Raw genomic sequence first — 18651 nt, 5'->3', positions numbered from 1 at the left:
ATCCGTTCCCTATGGCATATGCTTTTGTGCGTGGCAAATGCACTACATCTCTAGAACATCATCAATTTTTGCAGAATATGAACAGAATCAGTGGGGTTTTCAAAATCCCTGACTCGCAACTAACACATAGAATCTTTTTCACGGTTCGAAAAAAGATTGTTCAACTCTTATCGATCTTTTATGGAGGATTCGACTTGCTTTCCTCTGTACATCCACAATGTGACATGCGATGATCCATGAAGGGCTTTGATACCACATGATCCTAAGAGATCCCAGTCTCATGGCTTCCAACCCTTCTTTAGTTATAGGCTTTTGAACACATTGCCCGGCCCATTTTCTCTCAACCCCTCTTCCCCGACGGCAATACGGCATGCGCTGGATCAAGCTGTCTCATGACGAGGCGCTTGCAATGACAGCAATCTCTTAAGCGTTGTGCAGATTTGGAAAATTTTGATCTGGTTGTAACCCATCGTCAACCGCCCCTCCTTCTTCCGACGACATGGATTTGAAGGTGGTGTGGCAGCGCCCATATGCAGGCGATGAGATTCTCAGCCTACTTCTGATGTTTTCTCCAGCAACACGCGATGGGATGTGGGATTTGGGGCTCTCTCAACACCTGTATCGGGCTAGTAAGAAGGCACTAGCTGGCAGAGAGGTTGCTGAGAATTGTTGAGTATATTGATTAATTATTAGAAAACATCAGCAAAAATGCCTGTGCGTTGCTACAGGCTCATAACATGATCATGATACAATATTATTGACAAGTAAATCACAAACTAACATGCTAGAATATTTATATCCCGTTGCAACGCACGAGCATTGTTATAGTACAAATTATAATGACGCAGCAAAGCGCCTGTCCGTTTCCAGTAATATTTGTTTACAGAGGGTGTATTTTTGAATAAGCATCCGGAGCAAAGGTGAACTGAACTGAGTTGTCCTTGGCGGGTACCTGCATAAAAAAGGCCACTCATTCACTCCCCCGAGACTCCCCTCACCCACACCACTCCGCCGCCGTTCGCCTTTGACCGGTTGACCCTAGCCGCGCGCGGTCTCTCTCCCTGCTAGCTCTGCCTCGACCCAACGCTCGGGCCGGCGGCGCGAGCCGCCCGGCCTCCTCCTCTCCGTCCCGTCGAGCTCCTCTCTCTGACCACGCGCAGCTAGACGGGCCACCGCCGAGCGCACGGCGAGGTTTCTTGGCGGCGGCGGGAAGGAGATGAGCGAGCGGAAGTTGCTTTTGCCGACTCTCTCTCCACTCTAGATGAATACCGAACTCTGGACGCCATTTGGTTAGTTCAGATCTTTGGGCACCGGCTGGATCTGTGTTTTTGGGCACATATCCTCCTGAGCTCTCCCTCTGCTCCCTTGGTCGAACTCTTCTTCCACCTTCAGCGCAGCCCACCCCAGGTAGGCAAGCTCTTGCTTCGGCTGTACCTTGATGTGCCGCTCATGTCATATGTACAGGAGAAAGCGGCCTGCCGTTTTTCTATTGGTTACTTCATTAGTTCTTTTTTTTTGGGTCGATTTACCAACTTGTTTTTTGATGTCACTCATCAGTATACCATGCTCATTGTTGTGGATTGGTGGTGCAATTTCGCCATGTTCTTAATTATTAGCTTGATGCTAGATCTGTCTGAATTGCTGAAGAATCATTCATTTTTAAGCTACAGCGTTACGACCAATTTGTCTCCCTAAACTCTAGCTCGAACGAGAGAGAGAGAGGGGATTCTGAGAGGAAGAACACACAGAGACACTGAAGTTTTTGTGCTGCGCTCAACACCTGCAGCTTTTCTGTTTTGCTCTTCTTATTCATCAAGAGTACACCAACGTGCCCGAGCAACGTGCTCCACTACTGACCACGTCCATCCCCATGATCCGAGCTTCGTGCTGGGCCTACTACGACTGAGCCAAGGCGCACGAGACGCAACCAATTGGCGAGAAAAAAACGCTAACAGAAAAACGACTAGCTACTGTCGAAACTGAATGTGTCTAGCGACACTTATCTGAAGAAAACAAACTAAATTCACAGAAGGCCGAGGGAGACAGGGTTTAACCAACAATCTCCCCCTCAACCCTGGCGAACGAGCTTGACGTCGACGATCCCAATCTTGCCAAGCAGCTCCTGGAAGCGAACACGGCTCAACGGCTTCGTCAGTATGTCTGCTTTCTGCTCCCTTGTACCGATGAACTCCACGGCCACCCATCTCTTTTCAACATAATCACGAATGAAATGATATCGAAGGTCGATGTGCTTACTGCGATCATGGAGAACTGGGTTCTTGCAGAGGGAGATCGCAGACTTGTTGTCAATGAACAATGAGAACGGCGCCGCTGGTTGATTCATCAGCTCGCCGAAGAGACGCGCAAGCCAAATTCCTTGGCAAGCCGCCGTCGCCGCCGCGATGTACTCCGCCTCGCAAGATGAGATTGCGACGACCTTTTGCTTCTGAGATTGCCAGCTGACGGGGCTTTCACCAAGAAAGAACAGCACGCCAGAAGTGCTCTTCCTGGTATCCACGTCGCCGGCGTGATCGGAGTCACTGAAGCCTGTCAGGGACTCGCCGTCGCCGTAGCGGTACACGCAGCCGTAGCTCAGCGTGCCCGCTATGTATCGAAGGAGGTGCTTCACTTCTGCATAGTGGTCTGCTGCCGGCGCCTCCATGAACCTGCTCAGGAAACCCACGGCGAATAAAATGTCCGGGCGTGTGTGTACGAGGTACCTCAGGCTGCCGATCACGCTGCGGTAGAGCGTTGCGTCCACCGCGGCTTCCTTGCTCTCCTTCCTCAACGGGCACCGTGGCTCCATAGGAGTGCGAGTTGGATAGCACCCCATCAGCCCAGTTTTGTCGAGCAGCTTGGAGGCGTACGCTGCCTGTGTGATGGTGGTGCGTCCACGCTCCTGCTTCACTTCCAAGCCGAGGTAGTAGCGAAGCAGGCCCAGGTCGCTCATGGAGAAGAGCTGCTTCATCTCCTCCTTGAACCCGAGGACCTCCCGTTCCTTTGCGCCGGTGATCACCAGATCGTCCACGTACACCCCGACGATGAGCAGGCTCTCCCCGGTTCCACGCGCGTACATGCCATGCTCTGCAACGCTGCGCGTGAACCCGAGAGATGTCAGACTGGCATCCAGCTTGTCGTTCCATGCTCTTGGAGCTTGACACAGACCATACAGGGCTTTGTGCAGCCTGTACAGAGCCTGCTCACGCCCCTCTGCGACGAACCCAGGTGGCTGGGACACATAGACCACTTCCTTGAGGTCGTCGTTCAAGAACGCCGATTTGACGTCCATGTGATGCACTTGCCAGCCACGGTGCGCCGCCAGCGCCAGGATGAGCCGCACGGACTCCGGTCTGGTCATCGGTGCAAACACCTCCTCGAAGTCCACGCCAGGACGCTGCACATAGCCTTTAGCAACGAGGCGGGCTTTGTGCTTGACGACGTTCCCTTCCTCATCCTTCTTTAGCTTGAACACCCATTTGAGGCCGATCGCTTGATGACCTGCAGGGAGCGTGGTGAGCGTCCAGGTGTTGTTGTCGTCGATGGACTGCAGGTCGTCGAGCATCGCCCGGCGCCAACAGTCCTCGTGCTCGGCTTCGGCGAAGGACGCCGGTTCCTCCCCCGTCACTAGGTGCAGCTCCTCATCATCACCACTACCCTCCGATGGCGGGGGGCTCTCAGCACCTCTTGGTACTTCAGAGGTTGAGCCAAGCAGCTCCTTGACCAGGCGATATCGATGTGGTGCAGAGACCTTGTCCGCGTTGTCGAACAAATACGGCTGTACCGCCGGTGGTGACACGAGGGGCATCGGCGTGGTCTCTGACGTGACCACATCCACTCCTCCCCCATGCGTGGGCGGCGACGTGGCCGCGGGCGTGTCGGGGACGATGCTGCCTGCAGCAGACGAGGCACGAGACGAACTTGCAGAGGTAGGTGACGACGCTGCTTTTTCTGCTGCAGCGGCCTTGGTGACGCCGGTTCTTGTGGCGTACGCAGGGTACTCGACGGTAAAGGAGCTGCTCACCGGCGACCCCCCCCCCCCGGCGCCTCCCAGTTCCAGCGCGCCTCCTCGTCGAAAACCACGTCTCTGGACACGTGCAGGCGCTTCATCACTGGATCATACATGCGGTACGCCTTGGACCCGATCTCATAGCCGATGAAGACCATCGGCGTGCTCCTGTCATCCAACTTGCGCAGATGTGGTCCTGCTGCCTTGACATGGCCAACGCACCCAAAGATGCGCAGGAACCTCACATCAGCCTTCCGGCCATACCACGCCTCGTACGGTGTCATGCCATCGACGGAGCGCGTGAAGCTGCGGTTGAGGATGAAAGCAGCGGTGAGCACGGCCTCCCTCCAAAACAGGTTGGGCACCTGCTTCGCCTTGAGCATGCTCCTTGCCATGCCCAGGAGCGTCTGGTTACGCCGCTTGACGACGCCATTCTGCTGCGGCGTGTACGGCGCATTCAGGTGCCGCTGCACACCGCTCTTCTCGCAGTGTTTGTAGAACGTGGCCGAGGTGAACTCTCCGCCACGATCGGTGCGGAGCACACGAAGCTTGTGCCCACACTCCAGCTCGGCTGCGGCCTAGAACTTGACGATGGCGCACGCGGCTTCATCCTTCGTCTTGAGCAGCTCCACCCACATGAAGCGACTGCAATCATCGATCAGTACGAGCATGTAACGCCGCCCCCAGGTGTTGGTGGAGAGACGGGGCCGCACAGGTCACTGTGCACAAGCTCCAGTGGTGCCGTCGCCCTGTACTTGGCCTTCTGTGGGAATGGAATGCGACGCTGTTTCCCTGCGAGACAGACCTCGCACAGCTCCTCGGCGTGAGCAATTTGAGGTAGCCCGCGCACCAGCTCTTTCTTGGCCATCTTCTCCAGGCCGTCGAAGTGCAGGTGGCCGAGCCGTGCGTGCCAGCGCCAGGCATCAGAGACCGCCCCCACAGCAAGGCACACTGGATGTACAGGCGTGAAGACGAGTTTGTACAGGCGATTGGTGGAGCGCGATACCTCGGCGAGGAGCTGCCCGCGATCATTGCGGATGGTGAGTACGCCACGCCGGATGTGCACATCGAACCAGCTCTCATCCAGCTGTCCCAGGCTAACAACACTGTTCTTCAGTGCAGGTATGTAGTACACCTGAGTGAACGCGTTGTGATCACCCGTCTCGGCGGCGAACACCACCGTCCCACGGCCGCAGATCTTCACCATTGATTCGTCAGCGAAGCGCACCGTGCCAGACACTGACCTGTCCAGCTCCGCGAAGGACTCCAGGGAGCCTGTCATGTGATTCGTGGCTCCAGTGTCGAGGAACCACGACTGCCGCCCCTGATCGCCGTCGAGGGAGGGCGTGATGACGGCCTTCTCTTCGTTCAGAAAGACTTGGCCGCCGTTGTGCACCGCAGAGTTGCACGACGCGCTCACCAGTGTTGATGCAGGGGTGGCCGCGTGATCTATGCCCTCGCGCACTTCCTCGACACACGCCATCATGAGGCCAGGACCGCCGTCCTCCTCTGCCTCGGCGAGGTTTGCGGCCACCGGCACCGGTGCTGCACCTGCCTTGGCAGCCTCGTCGCGTTTCTTTTTGCGGCAGTCTTTGGCCCAGTGGCCTTTCTTGCGGCAGTAACGGCACTGGTCCTTGTCCACGCCTTGAGCCAAGCCAGGCGGAGTCGAGGTAGGACGCGGCTGGCCGCTCCTCTTGCCGCGGTCGTCGTTCTTGACGCCAGAACCACCGCCACGGGGCTGGCGCTTGCGTGCCTCCCACTGTTCCTCAGTGAGGAGCAGCTGCCCGCCTGCGGAGCCGCTGCCCTGGTCTCCATCCATGCGCTCCTTGATCGCGCGCAGATGGCCCGTGACCTCCTCGACAGTCAACGATGCAGGGTCGAGGAGGGTTTCCATCGAGAAGGCGATCTGTGCAAAACGCGAAAGAACAACTGAAAGGAATTTTCTCACTATTTTCTCTTCGTCGACGGCGTTCCCCAGTGAACGCAGTGCAGCGGCGAGGTTGGAGATGCGGATGGCGAAATCCTGGATCTTCTCGCCGTCCGTGAACACCACGGTTTCGAACTCAGTTCGCAGACGCCGCAGTCGTTCGTCGCGCACGCGATCAGGTCCTTGGTACTGGACCCGGATCGCCTCCCACGCCGCTTTGGCCGATCCCTTCCCGATCAACATGCAGTGCATGTCGGCCGGCGTCGATCGGAGCAGCGCCGCCAGGGTCTTCTTGTCGTCGACGCGAGGGACGGTGTCGTCCTCGATCGCGTCCCAGAGCGACGCGGCCTGAAGGTTTACCTCCATGACCATCGCCCAGTGCGTGTACCCGCCACGCGTCAGCATCGGGAACTGCAGGTTTGCGCCGGAGCCACTGCTGGACTCGCGCACGACCTGCTGCACGACCACCTCGCCGCCACCACGTCGAACTCTACTCCTGCCGCGGGTGGGCGAGCGCCGTCGCTGTTTCGCGGGTGGAGGAGTGCGCGACTGGCGCGGCGCGCCGCTCTGCGACATGGCCACAGGATCTAATCGCTCTGATGCCAATTGTCTCCCTAAACTCTAGCTCGAACGAGAGAGAGAGAGAGAGAGAGAGAGAGAGAGAGAGAGAGAGAGAGAGAGAGAGAGAGAGAGAGAGAGAGAGAGAGAGAGAGGGGATTCTGAGAGGAAGAACACACAGTTTTTGTGCTGCGCTCAACACCTGCAGCTTTTCTGTTTTGCTCTTCTTATTCATCAAGAGTACACCAACGTGCCCGAGCAACGTGCTCCACTACTGACCACGTCCATCCCCATGATCCGAGCTTCGTGCTGGGCCTACTACGACTGAGCCAAGGCGCACGAGACGCAACCAATTGGCGAGAAAAAAACGCTAACAGAAAAACGACTAGCTACTGTCGAAACTGAATGTGTCTAGCGACACTTATCTGAAGAAAACAAACTAAATTCACAGAAGGCCGAGGGAGACAGGGTTTAACCAACACAATTCCTTATTGTCTTCTGATGATACATATATCTGCTTTGTAAAGGTTAGAGTAAAGGAAATGGCAGTTTTCACCCCTAAAATACTTATCACACTGCTTTACCCAATTAAAATTGTTGTCACATTTTCACATTCGTGACACTACTAACCCTTTTTATACTACCTGCTACGTTTGAGAAATTTATCACATTTTACTCCCTAACTTTGCATTTATGAGACTAGCTACCCCTTATGCATCTGCCTACACATGCACTTACCATGTCCTGAAATTTTCTGTGGTACTAGGAGATATAGAATACAATGCTGAACGGATTACAACACACAAGTGGGGCGACATCACCATTCTCGTTCGAGTTGTTAAGACAGATTACTGATAATTTTTCCGATGACCGCATAATTGGTCATGGTGCATATGGAGTGGTTTACAAGGTATCATTGTTACTTGCTTCTTTATATTTGGGAATTCTGTTTTATCAAACAAGACGGCCGCTAGTTACAAGAGCCCATGCACGATATTAATAAGAGATCTTTAACAGGGAGTATTGGATAACGGGGAAAAGATTGCTGTGAAGAAGCTTAAATACATGCCTCCAGAATACGACAGCGATAAGCAGTTTGAGAATGAGTGCACTAACCTCATGAGAGTCCAACATCACAATATCGTGCGGTTAGTTGGCTACTGTCATGAAACACGGCGTGAATATGTTGAACACGGTGGAAAATACATTTTTGCTAGCGAGGACAAACGAGTTCTCTGCTTTGAATACTTGCTGGGTGGAAGCCTTGACAAACACGTCTCTGGTAAGATTGTGATTCACTTGGACAATATTATGGTGCAGAAAGAGAAATACTTGTTTCCCCTAATCTATGATCTATTTTAATTAATCTCTTCATTTACTTTTTGGTAATACACCTGCAGACGAGTCATGCAAACTTGATTGGAACACGTGTTACAAAATAATTAAGGGAGTCTCTGAGGGTTTAAATCATCTTCATAATGATTCCATTTTCCATTTGGACTTGAAACCAGCGAATATATTGCTGGACAGCAACATGATGCCCAAAATTGGCGATTTTGGTTTATCAAGATTCTTTCCGTCAACAGAAACATACACCACAACAACATGTTATGGAACACTGTGAGTTCATACCTACCGAGAAGTAATCAACTTCTATATAATTTCCTTACAAAAGTAATTGTATTTGATACCATGCAGCGGATACATACCACCAGAACACATCAACAACCATCAAATCTCGCCAAAATATGATGTATTCAGTTTGAGTGTTATAATTATACAAATAATGGCAGGACGCAAAGGCTACAATGATCATGGAGATACTACTTCACTCAAATTCATTGAGTCTGTAAGAAAATAATTTCTGAATCGTGACCACTTGCTTTTCCATATAAAGTTACGCCATGACTTACTCTTGCTCTCTAGGGATGCAACATGTGAACATTTCGTTTCATTTTGCAGGTATGTGAGAAGTGGCAAAAAAGGGTACATGCAACGATGTGGTCACACATATTACAAGAAGTTAAGACATGCATCGAAATAGCTTTAAGCTGTGTGGAATCTGATCGGCAGAAAAGGCCTACTATAAGCCAGATTGTCAATGCACTTAAGAGGATTGATATTGAAAAATTGTCACTTACGTGTGAGGTATTGAAAAATAAGCGATGCTTTCTTTTTCACTCTAGCCATTGCAAATTATTTTGATGAACATTTTTTTAATGAACCTTTTGGCTAAAAATAAAGCTACCCTGGTGAAAAATCTCTTTTGGTCATACTCCATCCTTTCCAAAATATGAGGTGTATTAATTTTCGGAAAAGTCACTTCTCTATGTTTGACCGAGCTTATAGAACAATCAATAACTAGAATGCCTAATCTATATTATTAGATTCGTCATGAGATATCTTTTCATATTTTATTTGGTCAAATGTAAAAACTTTTGACTTATAAAAAAAACTAATACACCTTATATTTTAAAATGGAGGGAGTATTACTTTTGCATATTGTATTTGATATTAGGGTTTTACAGTATTTATATCTGTAAGTAAGTATATTATAGGATTTGTACTAATTCAGCGTAACATTATCTCATGACTAAACGTGGATCTCTAGCTACTGTAGCTTAGATAGGCATCTAGCCAGGTTGTGCTATAGTCCACGGGAGCAAGGTTCATTGTTTGGTTGCGAGATAGACGAGCATGTTTGACTTGGTTAGTTGAGACGTTTAACAATTAAAATTATAGATAAGACATGTGGACACCTATACGCCTTGGATGCATAGCAAAACCAGATGCTTTGTCCGTGCTTGCCCACATGAGAGAGCCAATTTGGCTCGCATCATCAGCAATCCTTTTTTTTGCATTTAAGGGCAAAAATGCCATAAAAAACTAGGATTTTTTAGCAATACCAAACAACAAGTCCTTGCCTGAGATCCAAATGCACCCTAAATCGTGTTGTTTTCATGGCCCATAAAAATTATATAAATTAGTAACCTTAATATAGAGTACTATAAATGCAAAATTCATTTATGTACATCTCCCATTAAATATTTTGTAACTAGCACGCTAGCATTTGTTTCGTGTGCCAACTTCCAATCAATAATTGATTATCAAAATCTGATTTACGTGTCTCTTAATACATTACTGGAGTATATGACTACAAAATTTTCAAAGAGTTCTGCTACATGTATATCACTCCATTACTATTTTCTTATGATGGATGAAATCAGCTCATTAGCTGTTTTCCTTGGTGCAACCGGTGTGGTGCAGATCCCCATGGTAACAATATCATAGTACGAAGTATCGAACACATAGCTGTTACTCCTAAACCTTTGCAATTTTGTTGTTTGTAGGGCCAGAGCATGCAGGCCTTGGTCCACAACCAATATACGACCTCCTCACGTAAGCATCTCATTTAAAACATTTTTTTGTCTGTTCAGAAAATATTCAAATTTCACTACGGATCAAATGAAGGGGATTCTAACCCTCATCATCTTGGATTATGTTTGGCTTCTAAGGATGCCTACTCCTCTGAGGCAACCAAGTTTCAGTGGGGATCAACGTGCCAAAAGAATGATTTTATGCAAATCAACAAAATGTGCGGGCACACACACACACAAAATAGCACTTAGTGTTGTGTCATTCAAAATTCCCAACTACAGATTTTGAAAATATATAATTATTTGTTTTCAAGTTATCAACATTACAAATGATTTTCCAGTAATATGAATTTCTAAACAAAAATACCGTAAGCTGTACATTTTTCAGGTTTATGTTTTGATAATCAAATATTTGAAATACCTTCAAAACCAAGTATTTTGTCATAGTAATTTTGTTTGAGTGAGGAATTGACTATTTTAAATGGCTTGTCCAGCGTATTGCAGTAACATAAAGAAATACTCCCTCCGTCCCATAATGTAAGACGTTTTTTGAGTAACGTCTTACATTATGGGACGGAGGGAGTACCATTCTCCTTTATCTAAAAGGTTGTGATATGTTGGTGATCTCCTCAGCTTCTATGGGGGTCCATGATGGTGGCACTAGATTTGAGTCAACACCTGACAAGGTGGGAGGGGATGATAGATCGACGCATGCAAGTATGTACCAGGAAACTGCTGAACCCATGGACTATGAATACGAGCCTATCATTAGGTAAACATATTATATCTGCCCCTTTTCCTTTTCAAGGAGTACATATCATGTGATTTTACTCACCCTATACTTGTCATTTGAATGTTCTAGGAACCCAGCGCCTAGTGCTATTGGAGGGCATGCAGATAGAGATATTTGGGAGCTTCAAATTGTGACCCAGACAAGCAAGGACAACATCCTTGACTATGGCCCGAGGAACTCAAATATAAGGTTATCTCGTGACACAAATTTGCCATTTAATATATCATGAATTAGAGCATTTTCATTTAGCATTTTTACTTGGATGTTTGGCACTACTCGTGCCAAATATGTAAGGTTGTACTTTAGAGTGTTGTCATATTTCAGTTATGGTATGCACATTATTTCAGCCCAAAAATTATTAATCCTGTTTAAAATTGATCATAATTCAGAGAGGATGTACAACTATTCAAGTTTGTTACACAAATATTATTATCACAATTAGATGATAAGTAGCTTCAGTTTCTTTTTGCAATACTTATTTGTGTAAATATATAATGGTCAAACTTTGCGTAAATGAGATGGGTAAAATTGTGAAAAATCCTATCCACATTCTGACCAAGGGAGTGAAGGAGATTTGGACTAGAGAGGAGGGTGAATATATGACTACCATTTTTAATCTTTTGTTATTTCTTTTAGAAATTGTAGAATAATAAGTTTTCTAAGTGTGCAACTAAATGAATCGCCCCGTATGACATGATACAACTAGCACAAGGAAACCACAAGATATGCAAGCTAGCAACACCAAGACGAAGTAAAGGCTTGGGAACGAAATAACTGTATGATGGAGACAAAGTTTTTATCTCGAAGTTCACCTCCTTGGAGGGGTGTTAATCTCTATTGGGAAGGGGGAGGCCAACAAAGCACCTCATGTCGCCTTGTCTCTTCCTTCTTGTCCTCGAGGCTCGGCCAACACTAGTAGTTGAGCTTGAGGTGGTCATAAAACTTCACAATTTTTCTTGGAGCACAAATCCCCAATTGGAAGCTTCCGGGCGACACCAACCGTTTAGGGGTTCCAAAGGGGTTGGCTCTTTCATTTCCCCTCGAAGGCACGAAGGCTTTAGAGCACCGGGGGAGGATCTCATCAAGCTTTGAAGATTCAAAAATGGTGAGAAGAGGGAGTTCTTTATGGCTCAAGTTGGACTCCAAGTGGGGAAGAAGGCGTGGACCATTTGTATGGTGCCACTGAATTTGCCATTTTGCTCTCTGCGAACTAGTCTATAGTTCCTCTATGGAACTTCTAGGTTGAACTCCCGCCTGAAGTTCCAGAACGTATCCGGACTGAGCTCCGGACGAATCCAGAGGCTACAGGCCTCAATCTAGAGCACCGTCTGGTTTACCAGATGAACAATCTGGTCACCCAGAAGTCCCATCCGGGACCTCCAGGTTCAGTAGGGGTCAACGTTTACAAGTCGAAGAGTCGACGAGTCGTTCCAAGGTTGAGACTCATAGACTATTCTAGACTAGTGCTAGACTAGTCGACATAGTACTGTAGCACTGAACTTACAGTAAATAACTAATAATACCTAGTAGTAGTATGTAGTATTACACTATATAAGCATACAAATACAGTATACAATTGAAACAAGCAAAGTGGAGTCACTGAGGCAGAGCAGCACCAGCAACTAGCAGCAAGCACAGCAGCACCAGCAGTCTATCTGCGAGCAGAGCAGCACCAACAGCAAGCAGAGCAGCACCAGCAGTCCAGCAGCGAAGCAGAGCAACAGCAGCGGCAAGCCAAGAAGAAAGAGGAGGGGAAAGGAGGGGCAAGGCAGAGCAGCACCAGCAGTCCAGCAGCGAGGCAGAGCAGCACTGAGGCTCACCTGCCTGAAGAGGAGAAGAGCACGAGGGGCCAGCGGCGCGAGACGAAGGCGACGGTGGAGCTTCAGATCCACGACGTGGGGCCGGCGACGGTGGAGCTTCAGATCCGCGGCGGCAGGCATCTAGCGGCCGGCGACGCGAGGAGGGCTCAACGGGCGCGTCCAGGTGAGGAGGGGAAAGAAAGGATTAGGTCTCCCGCGGGATGAGGCATCGTATTTATATTCCCCCAGTTTTTTAAGTCGTTCGGCTCGAACATGTCGACTAGTCTGGACTAGTCGTCGACTAGTCGATGACTGGCTCGACTCATACAAGTAGTTTACACGAGAAACCGAGTCGACAGCCAGTTTGCGACTCATAGACTAGTCGAGCGACTAGTCTAGACTAGTCGTTCGACTCGTAATCGTTGGTAGGGGTGCAAAGACCAGGTTAAAACCGTGGCTTCTCTCTAGTTCTTCTCTTAGGGTTCTCTCTTTCAAGCAAGATATGAATCTCACACCCTTTTTCACCACATAAACCCTCCTCAATAGTCTGGCTTTCCTTTTACTCAAGCATAATATAAGATGCATAATTTAAACTAGCTATTTTTTTCTTAGGGGGTCCCTGACAGCCTTTTCTTTTCAGCCATGGGACTAACACCTATTCATACAACTTGTAAACTTCACTAGTCCCTTAACCACTTGTCATTTACACCAGAATCCACATAGGGGCTTAGATGTCCCTTCAGAGAGTGTATTAACACATATAGCTTATGCATGCGTATGGGTTATTGACCACTATTGTAAATTTCTAGATTTTAGAATTTTTACCTTTTGTCATTGGGAATTTGGGATATTTTTGAATTGTTGCAACTTAAGTACTTACAATAGTATAGCTTGAAGAACGGTTTACCGAACATAATCATATATTAATCAAATGTTGAAACCATAATATTACTGAACTGAGAAATAATTTTGGGTGCATAGTAAGTTATATATCAGGTACTGCCATCATTTCAAAATATAAGGCATATCCTTATTCTTATATACATGTCATATGTCCATATTCCAAAGAAAAAACTAAGTGTCTAACATATAGCTCTAATAAATACTCCCTACATGAATCTATTGAACATGTTAATTAGTTTTACCTTAATATTTCCTACATGAATCTATTGAACATGTTATTGTAGGGATCATTTCATTGTAAAGTTTTGGTATTTAGTTCAAAATTTTGACCTAAATAGGAAAGATTTACCAAACAATACCCCTCCAAAGTCCAAACTGACCCTAATGGTGCTGTCACCCAACAAGTTCTTGCTAACATTTTGGGCTTTTGGCGCGACATGCATCAAGCGCTGCCTCTAAATTGGGAATTTGCTAAATGTAGACAGTATGGAGTTTTACTCAGCTAGGTTTTAGTTGCCATGGCAGCAGTCGGCGAATCTATTCTGTTGTCAGGAATGACATTGACGGTTTGAAGAGTTCTCTTGGAGACACCTCATTCCATGAGTATTATTACTCTCAGCTAGGCCTAAGCACCACAACTAGCAGAAACCAAAGTGTATGCACTTTCTTAGTTCTGACATCAACGAACTCTTGAGTGTTATTGGGGAGGGCCTCCGCTACCACTACACAATCCAACATGTCGGTGCTAATGTTGGTTGCCCTGTCTGATAATACTTAAGAGAGACTGAGTCTCATCTTCCGCAACAGCTAATATCAGCTAGTTTCCACTTTCTCTCGTGTTCTGCCAGTAGTAGATTTGATCGTTTGATCGACCAGCATATCTTCTTTCTAATATCCGTAGTGGCAAGCAAGTCAGACCGCTATATCATGTGCCATAGTAGCCGATCAAGTTGAAATTTATCTTCTCTTGTCTAGCATCCAGACTTTATGATTGTGATATGTGTTCTTTGCATGTGGTTTATGCTGTCCAACTACTCAGACACACTGTTTGTTTATCTTCCAAGGGAGGAAATAGTTATGTAGATGTCAACAGGGAACGCTTCACTCGATACATATTTAGAAAGTTGTGCCTACTGATAATAATTACTCCCTCCGTCCCAAAATAAGTGCTAAGATTAAGACACTTATTTTGGGACGGAGGGAGTAATATTCTTAACCCAAGCTTTATAAGTCAGTTTCATGAGTTGGAGTGCTAAGATTTTTCCTCATTTTTTCTGGTTAATTTTGGAATTTCTAGAGAGTTTGTAATTAGCATAGTAATATATATGTGACATTTATCATATCCAGCTACCATTGCAGGATTGTTTTAAGGACATACATTAATATAGTACCTCTTTTTAAAACATACATGTTGAGGTTAATTAAATCAGACTGAGACTGTATCAACTTAGAATGATATCCATTTTTATTTCAATCCATTAGTTCCAAATTCAAGGAACACATGTTTTAGTGTCATGGGTTAGTTGGGCAGCAAATAAATTTTTTGACGGTAACCGGGCACTAAACATCGTCCAGCTACGAGAGGAGAATAATTTTGTTCGTTAAATGCTGCCCTAATTCTGTTCTTGTATAATTCTTGTTTTCAAACAAGTTGACCTTATTCTTAAAAATATTTTGATTATCAGTGACTTATTTCTAACACTCTCAAATTCGTAAAAAATGTTGATTATCAATGACTTATTTAAGACACACTCAAATTCATAACACCTTCTTTATACATGTAAGCTAAGTGTAACTGCACAACTATGCTTTTCTATACTAAACAATATGTGGGAAAATACCCAGCTATGCTCATTATCTCCACTTTTTTGTCAACAGGGCGGAAGGCAGCCTTCATACTCCAGTCACCATCGGTATAATGGATGCTATTGGGGTTATTAGTGGCTTCAAAGAGTGTGACTATCTTTTTCAGTGGGCTAGATCTACTATTTTATCTCAATTTAGCGGTACAAACGAGCAAGGGCTCGATGAGGAATTATTTCGATTGAAGAATGGCCTACAATGCCTTAGGGATACTCTTCCCGCAATGTATGAACTCATTGATCGAGCAGAGTGGAGGAGCCACAAGCATTATGTGGCAGAGCTCCTTCCAAAACTCAGGGATGGAGTGTATGATGCGGAAGACCTTCTTGATGAGTTCAGATGGTACATACTGAAGGTGAAAGTGGATGGGAATGGAAGCCAATCTTCATTCATGGACTTCTTCAATAGTGTCATTCGTGGGAGCTTTAACAAAGTGGATGGTATTCAGAAAAGGCTAGATAATATTTACATGCACCTCCGTGGTATGGGGTTGCATGATATCACAATACGGTTTGACAAATCAGTCAGGCCAGAGACTAGCTCTTTCCCAAATGAAACAAAAATATTTGGTCGTGACATGGAGCTAAAGCATATAATTGAATTGCTTTGTGCACCAATAAATAGTAGTGATGCTCATCCCAAATGCCAGAAAGGAAATACTGCAGTTGATGTATCACCAAGTACATCAGCAAGAAACCAAATTGGTAGTGAATCAAGAATATCAGATCTTCCTGTTTTACCCATAGTTGGAATTGGGGGTGTCGGAAAGACCACTCTGGCTCAACATATATGTAGTCATGAACAAGTGGAGTCTCATTTTGACATAATAATTTGGGTTTGCGTCTCAGATGACTTTGACGTGAAGAGGTTAACTAAAGAGGTCATACAGTCTTGTCCTGAAAAATATGCAACAACTGAAAATTTGAATTTGCTTCAGAAGAACTTTTCTGAGATTGCAAGAACTAAAAAGTTATTGATTGTTCTGGATGATATGTGGGATGATGTTTTGAAGGAAAATGGGCAGTGCTGGAACAGGTTTTGTGCACCTTTAAAGAATGTACTACCGGGAAGTATGATGCTGGTCACTACTAGAAGTCCACAGGTTGCTCACAGAGTGGGCACGATGGATCCCATTACATTGCAAGGTTTAAAGGATGATGTTTTTTGGAATTTTTTCAAATTATGTGCTTTTGAATCTGGGAGTTCCAGCAATAATGATCCTGAGTTAGAGCACATTGGTAGAAGGATAGTTCCTAAGTTAAAGGGTTCTCCTTTAGCCGCTAAAACTCTTGGACGAATATTAAGAATGAACCTTCAAGTAGCACATTGGAATGATGTACTAGAGAGTGAACTGTGGGAGTTGAGCCAGGAAGAGACTGAAATTTTGCCAGCCCTTCGGTTGAGCTACATGTATTTACCTTTCCATTTGAAGAGGTGCTTCTCATTCTGTGCCGTGTACCCCAAAGATGATAAATTTCAAAAGGAACGTTTAGCTGAAATTTGGGTGGCAGAAGGCTTTGTTGAACCTCAAGGTGATACTCCACTTCGAGATATTGGCTGTGATTACTTCAATGACCTTTTAAATCGGTCCTTCTTTCAAGAAGTTCAATGTGAATACTTAATGCATGACTTGCTGCATGACATGGCACAGAAAGTTTCAGAGCATGACTGCTTCATATTGAAAAGAAGGAGTGACTTAAAAAATATTCCTCCTAGTGTTCGCCATTTGTCAATACTCTCTAGCACAGACATGGACTATCCCAGCTTGTTGAGTCTATGTCGCTTCACAGAGCTCCGTACCCTTCTTTGCAACGGGCCTTTAGCGGAGAACAAAATTCCAGCTAGTTTAATGGAGAAATGGTGGAGTGAACTTCTACGTCTGCGTGTGTTTGTTTGTGCCACTACTAATGAGTTACCAGCTGCTATTGGAAACTTGAAGCATCTTCGGTACCTTCAAATCTCAAGAGCTTCACCTTTCAAGAGTCTTCCTGACGAGTTATGTTGGCTCTATAATCTGCAGATTTTATCTGTTGATAATTGCAAGCTAGAAATCCTGCCTAATGACTTCAGTAATCTGATATGCTTACAGAGATTTGAATCACATGGATTTCAGTGTAATTTAAGGTTTAGAAGTTCCCGGGCAGAAGAACTTTATGAAGTGAGTGCTGATGTAGCCAATGAAGCCAATGATGAGCCCGGGCGAGGATTTAGGTTGATGAAGAATATTAACCAGCTTGGTGACTTGAAGATATATAATATTGATAAGCTAAGCAAGGAGCATGCAGGAGAAGCCCAACTACAGAATAAGATGGGCTAAACATCTGAGTGGGATATATAGGGTTGAAAAGGAACGGCTCCTTGCCCTCATTCAGTCCTTAGATGTAAAAGCAGAAACCACGGTGTTGCCAGCCACCGAGCTTCATACTAAGCTTGACGCTGAGAAGAGGTTGAAAGAACTGCTTCGGGAAGAAGAGTTAAAGTGGGCTCTGCGGGCCAAGGTACGAAGAGTAGTCGAGGGGGACGCGAACACTCAATTCTTCCATATGATTGCAAATGGCAAACATAGGAAGAAGAGAATCTTCCAGCTAGAACAAGATGAGGGTACGATTATCGGGCGGGATAATTTGAAGCTTTACATTACCGAGTACTACAAACGATTGTTCGGACCACCAGAGGAGAACTGTGTGTCTCTGGATGAGTCTAGAATCGAAGATGTACCTCAACTCACTGTGGTGGAGAACGATATATTAACCGACCCTTTTTCGGAAAAGGAGGTTTTCGAGGCCGTTTCCCAGATGAAAAATAATAAGGCACCCGGTCCGGATGGTTTTCCGGCTGAGTTTTATAAGAAATGCTGGCATATTATTAAAGGGGACCTGTTGCCGATGTTCCATGATTTGTTCTCGGGACATTTGCAGCTTTTCCAGCTTAATTTTGGAACAATAACCCTTCTTCCTAAGAAAACAGAGGCCGTGAGAATCGAGCAATTTCGGCCTATCTGTCTTCTGAATGTCAGTTTCAAAATTTTTACCAAGGTTGGGACGAATAGGCTAACACAGATTGCGCATGCCGTGGTGCAGCCTACTCAAACGACTTTCATGCCGGACAGGAACATCCTGGAAGGGGTGGTGGTCCTTCATGAAACGCTCCATGAGATCCACACGAAAAAACTTGATGGGGTTATTTTCAAAGTGGATTTCGAGAAGGCATATGATAAAGTCAAATGGCCGTTCCTTCAACAGGCCTTACGCATGAAGGGCTTTAATGAAGCTTGGCGACGCCAGGTGGAAGCATTCATGCAAAAAGGGAGTGTCGGAATCAAAGTGAATGATGATATAGGTCATTATTTCCAAACGCATAAGGGATTGAGACAAGGCGATCCTATGTCTCCAATATTATTCAATATTGTGGTGGACATGTTGGCG

At 46.1% G+C, this 18651-nt stretch overlaps 1 protein-coding gene across 1 annotated transcript; it reads left to right on the top strand.

Annotated features, from left to right (window-relative positions):
* The first annotated feature begins 950 nt into the window (after positions 1-950).
* LOC123149311 (disease resistance protein RGA2) lies at positions 951-18224 on the top strand. Its single transcript, XM_044568942.1, has 10 exons — positions 951-1407; positions 7258-7401; positions 7509-7773; positions 7892-8111; positions 8190-8340; positions 8454-8639; positions 9842-9890; positions 10502-10640; positions 10731-10850; positions 15242-18224. Exons 2-10 carry the CDS (start codon positions 7273-7275, stop codon positions 17541-17543), a joined length of 3561 nt encoding a protein of 1186 aa, XP_044424877.1. The 5' UTR covers positions 951-1407; positions 7258-7272; the 3' UTR covers positions 17544-18224.
* The last annotated feature ends 427 nt before the right edge of the window (positions 18225-18651 follow it).

Source organism: Triticum aestivum, chromosome 7A (genome assembly GCF_018294505.1).
Source record: "Triticum aestivum cultivar Chinese Spring chromosome 7A, IWGSC CS RefSeq v2.1, whole genome shotgun sequence".
Taxonomy (NCBI): domain Eukaryota; kingdom Viridiplantae; phylum Streptophyta; class Magnoliopsida; order Poales; family Poaceae; genus Triticum; species Triticum aestivum.
Note: the sequence above shows the minus strand (reverse complement) of the source record. Positions and strands in the feature narration are given on the sequence as shown.

Coding starts and splice junctions, on each gene's coding strand:
- LOC123149311 (XM_044568942.1), top strand. CDS start 7,273: ATGCTGAACGGATTACAACACACAAGTGGGGCGACATCACCATTCTCG. Junction 9,891..10,501: donor CCAATATACGACCTCCTCAC/GTAAGCATCTCA, acceptor TGATCTCCTCAG/CTTCTATGGGGGTCCATGAT. Junction 10,851..15,241: donor CCGAGGAACTCAAATATAAG/GTTATCTCGTGA, acceptor TTTTGTCAACAG/GGCGGAAGGCAGCCTTCATA.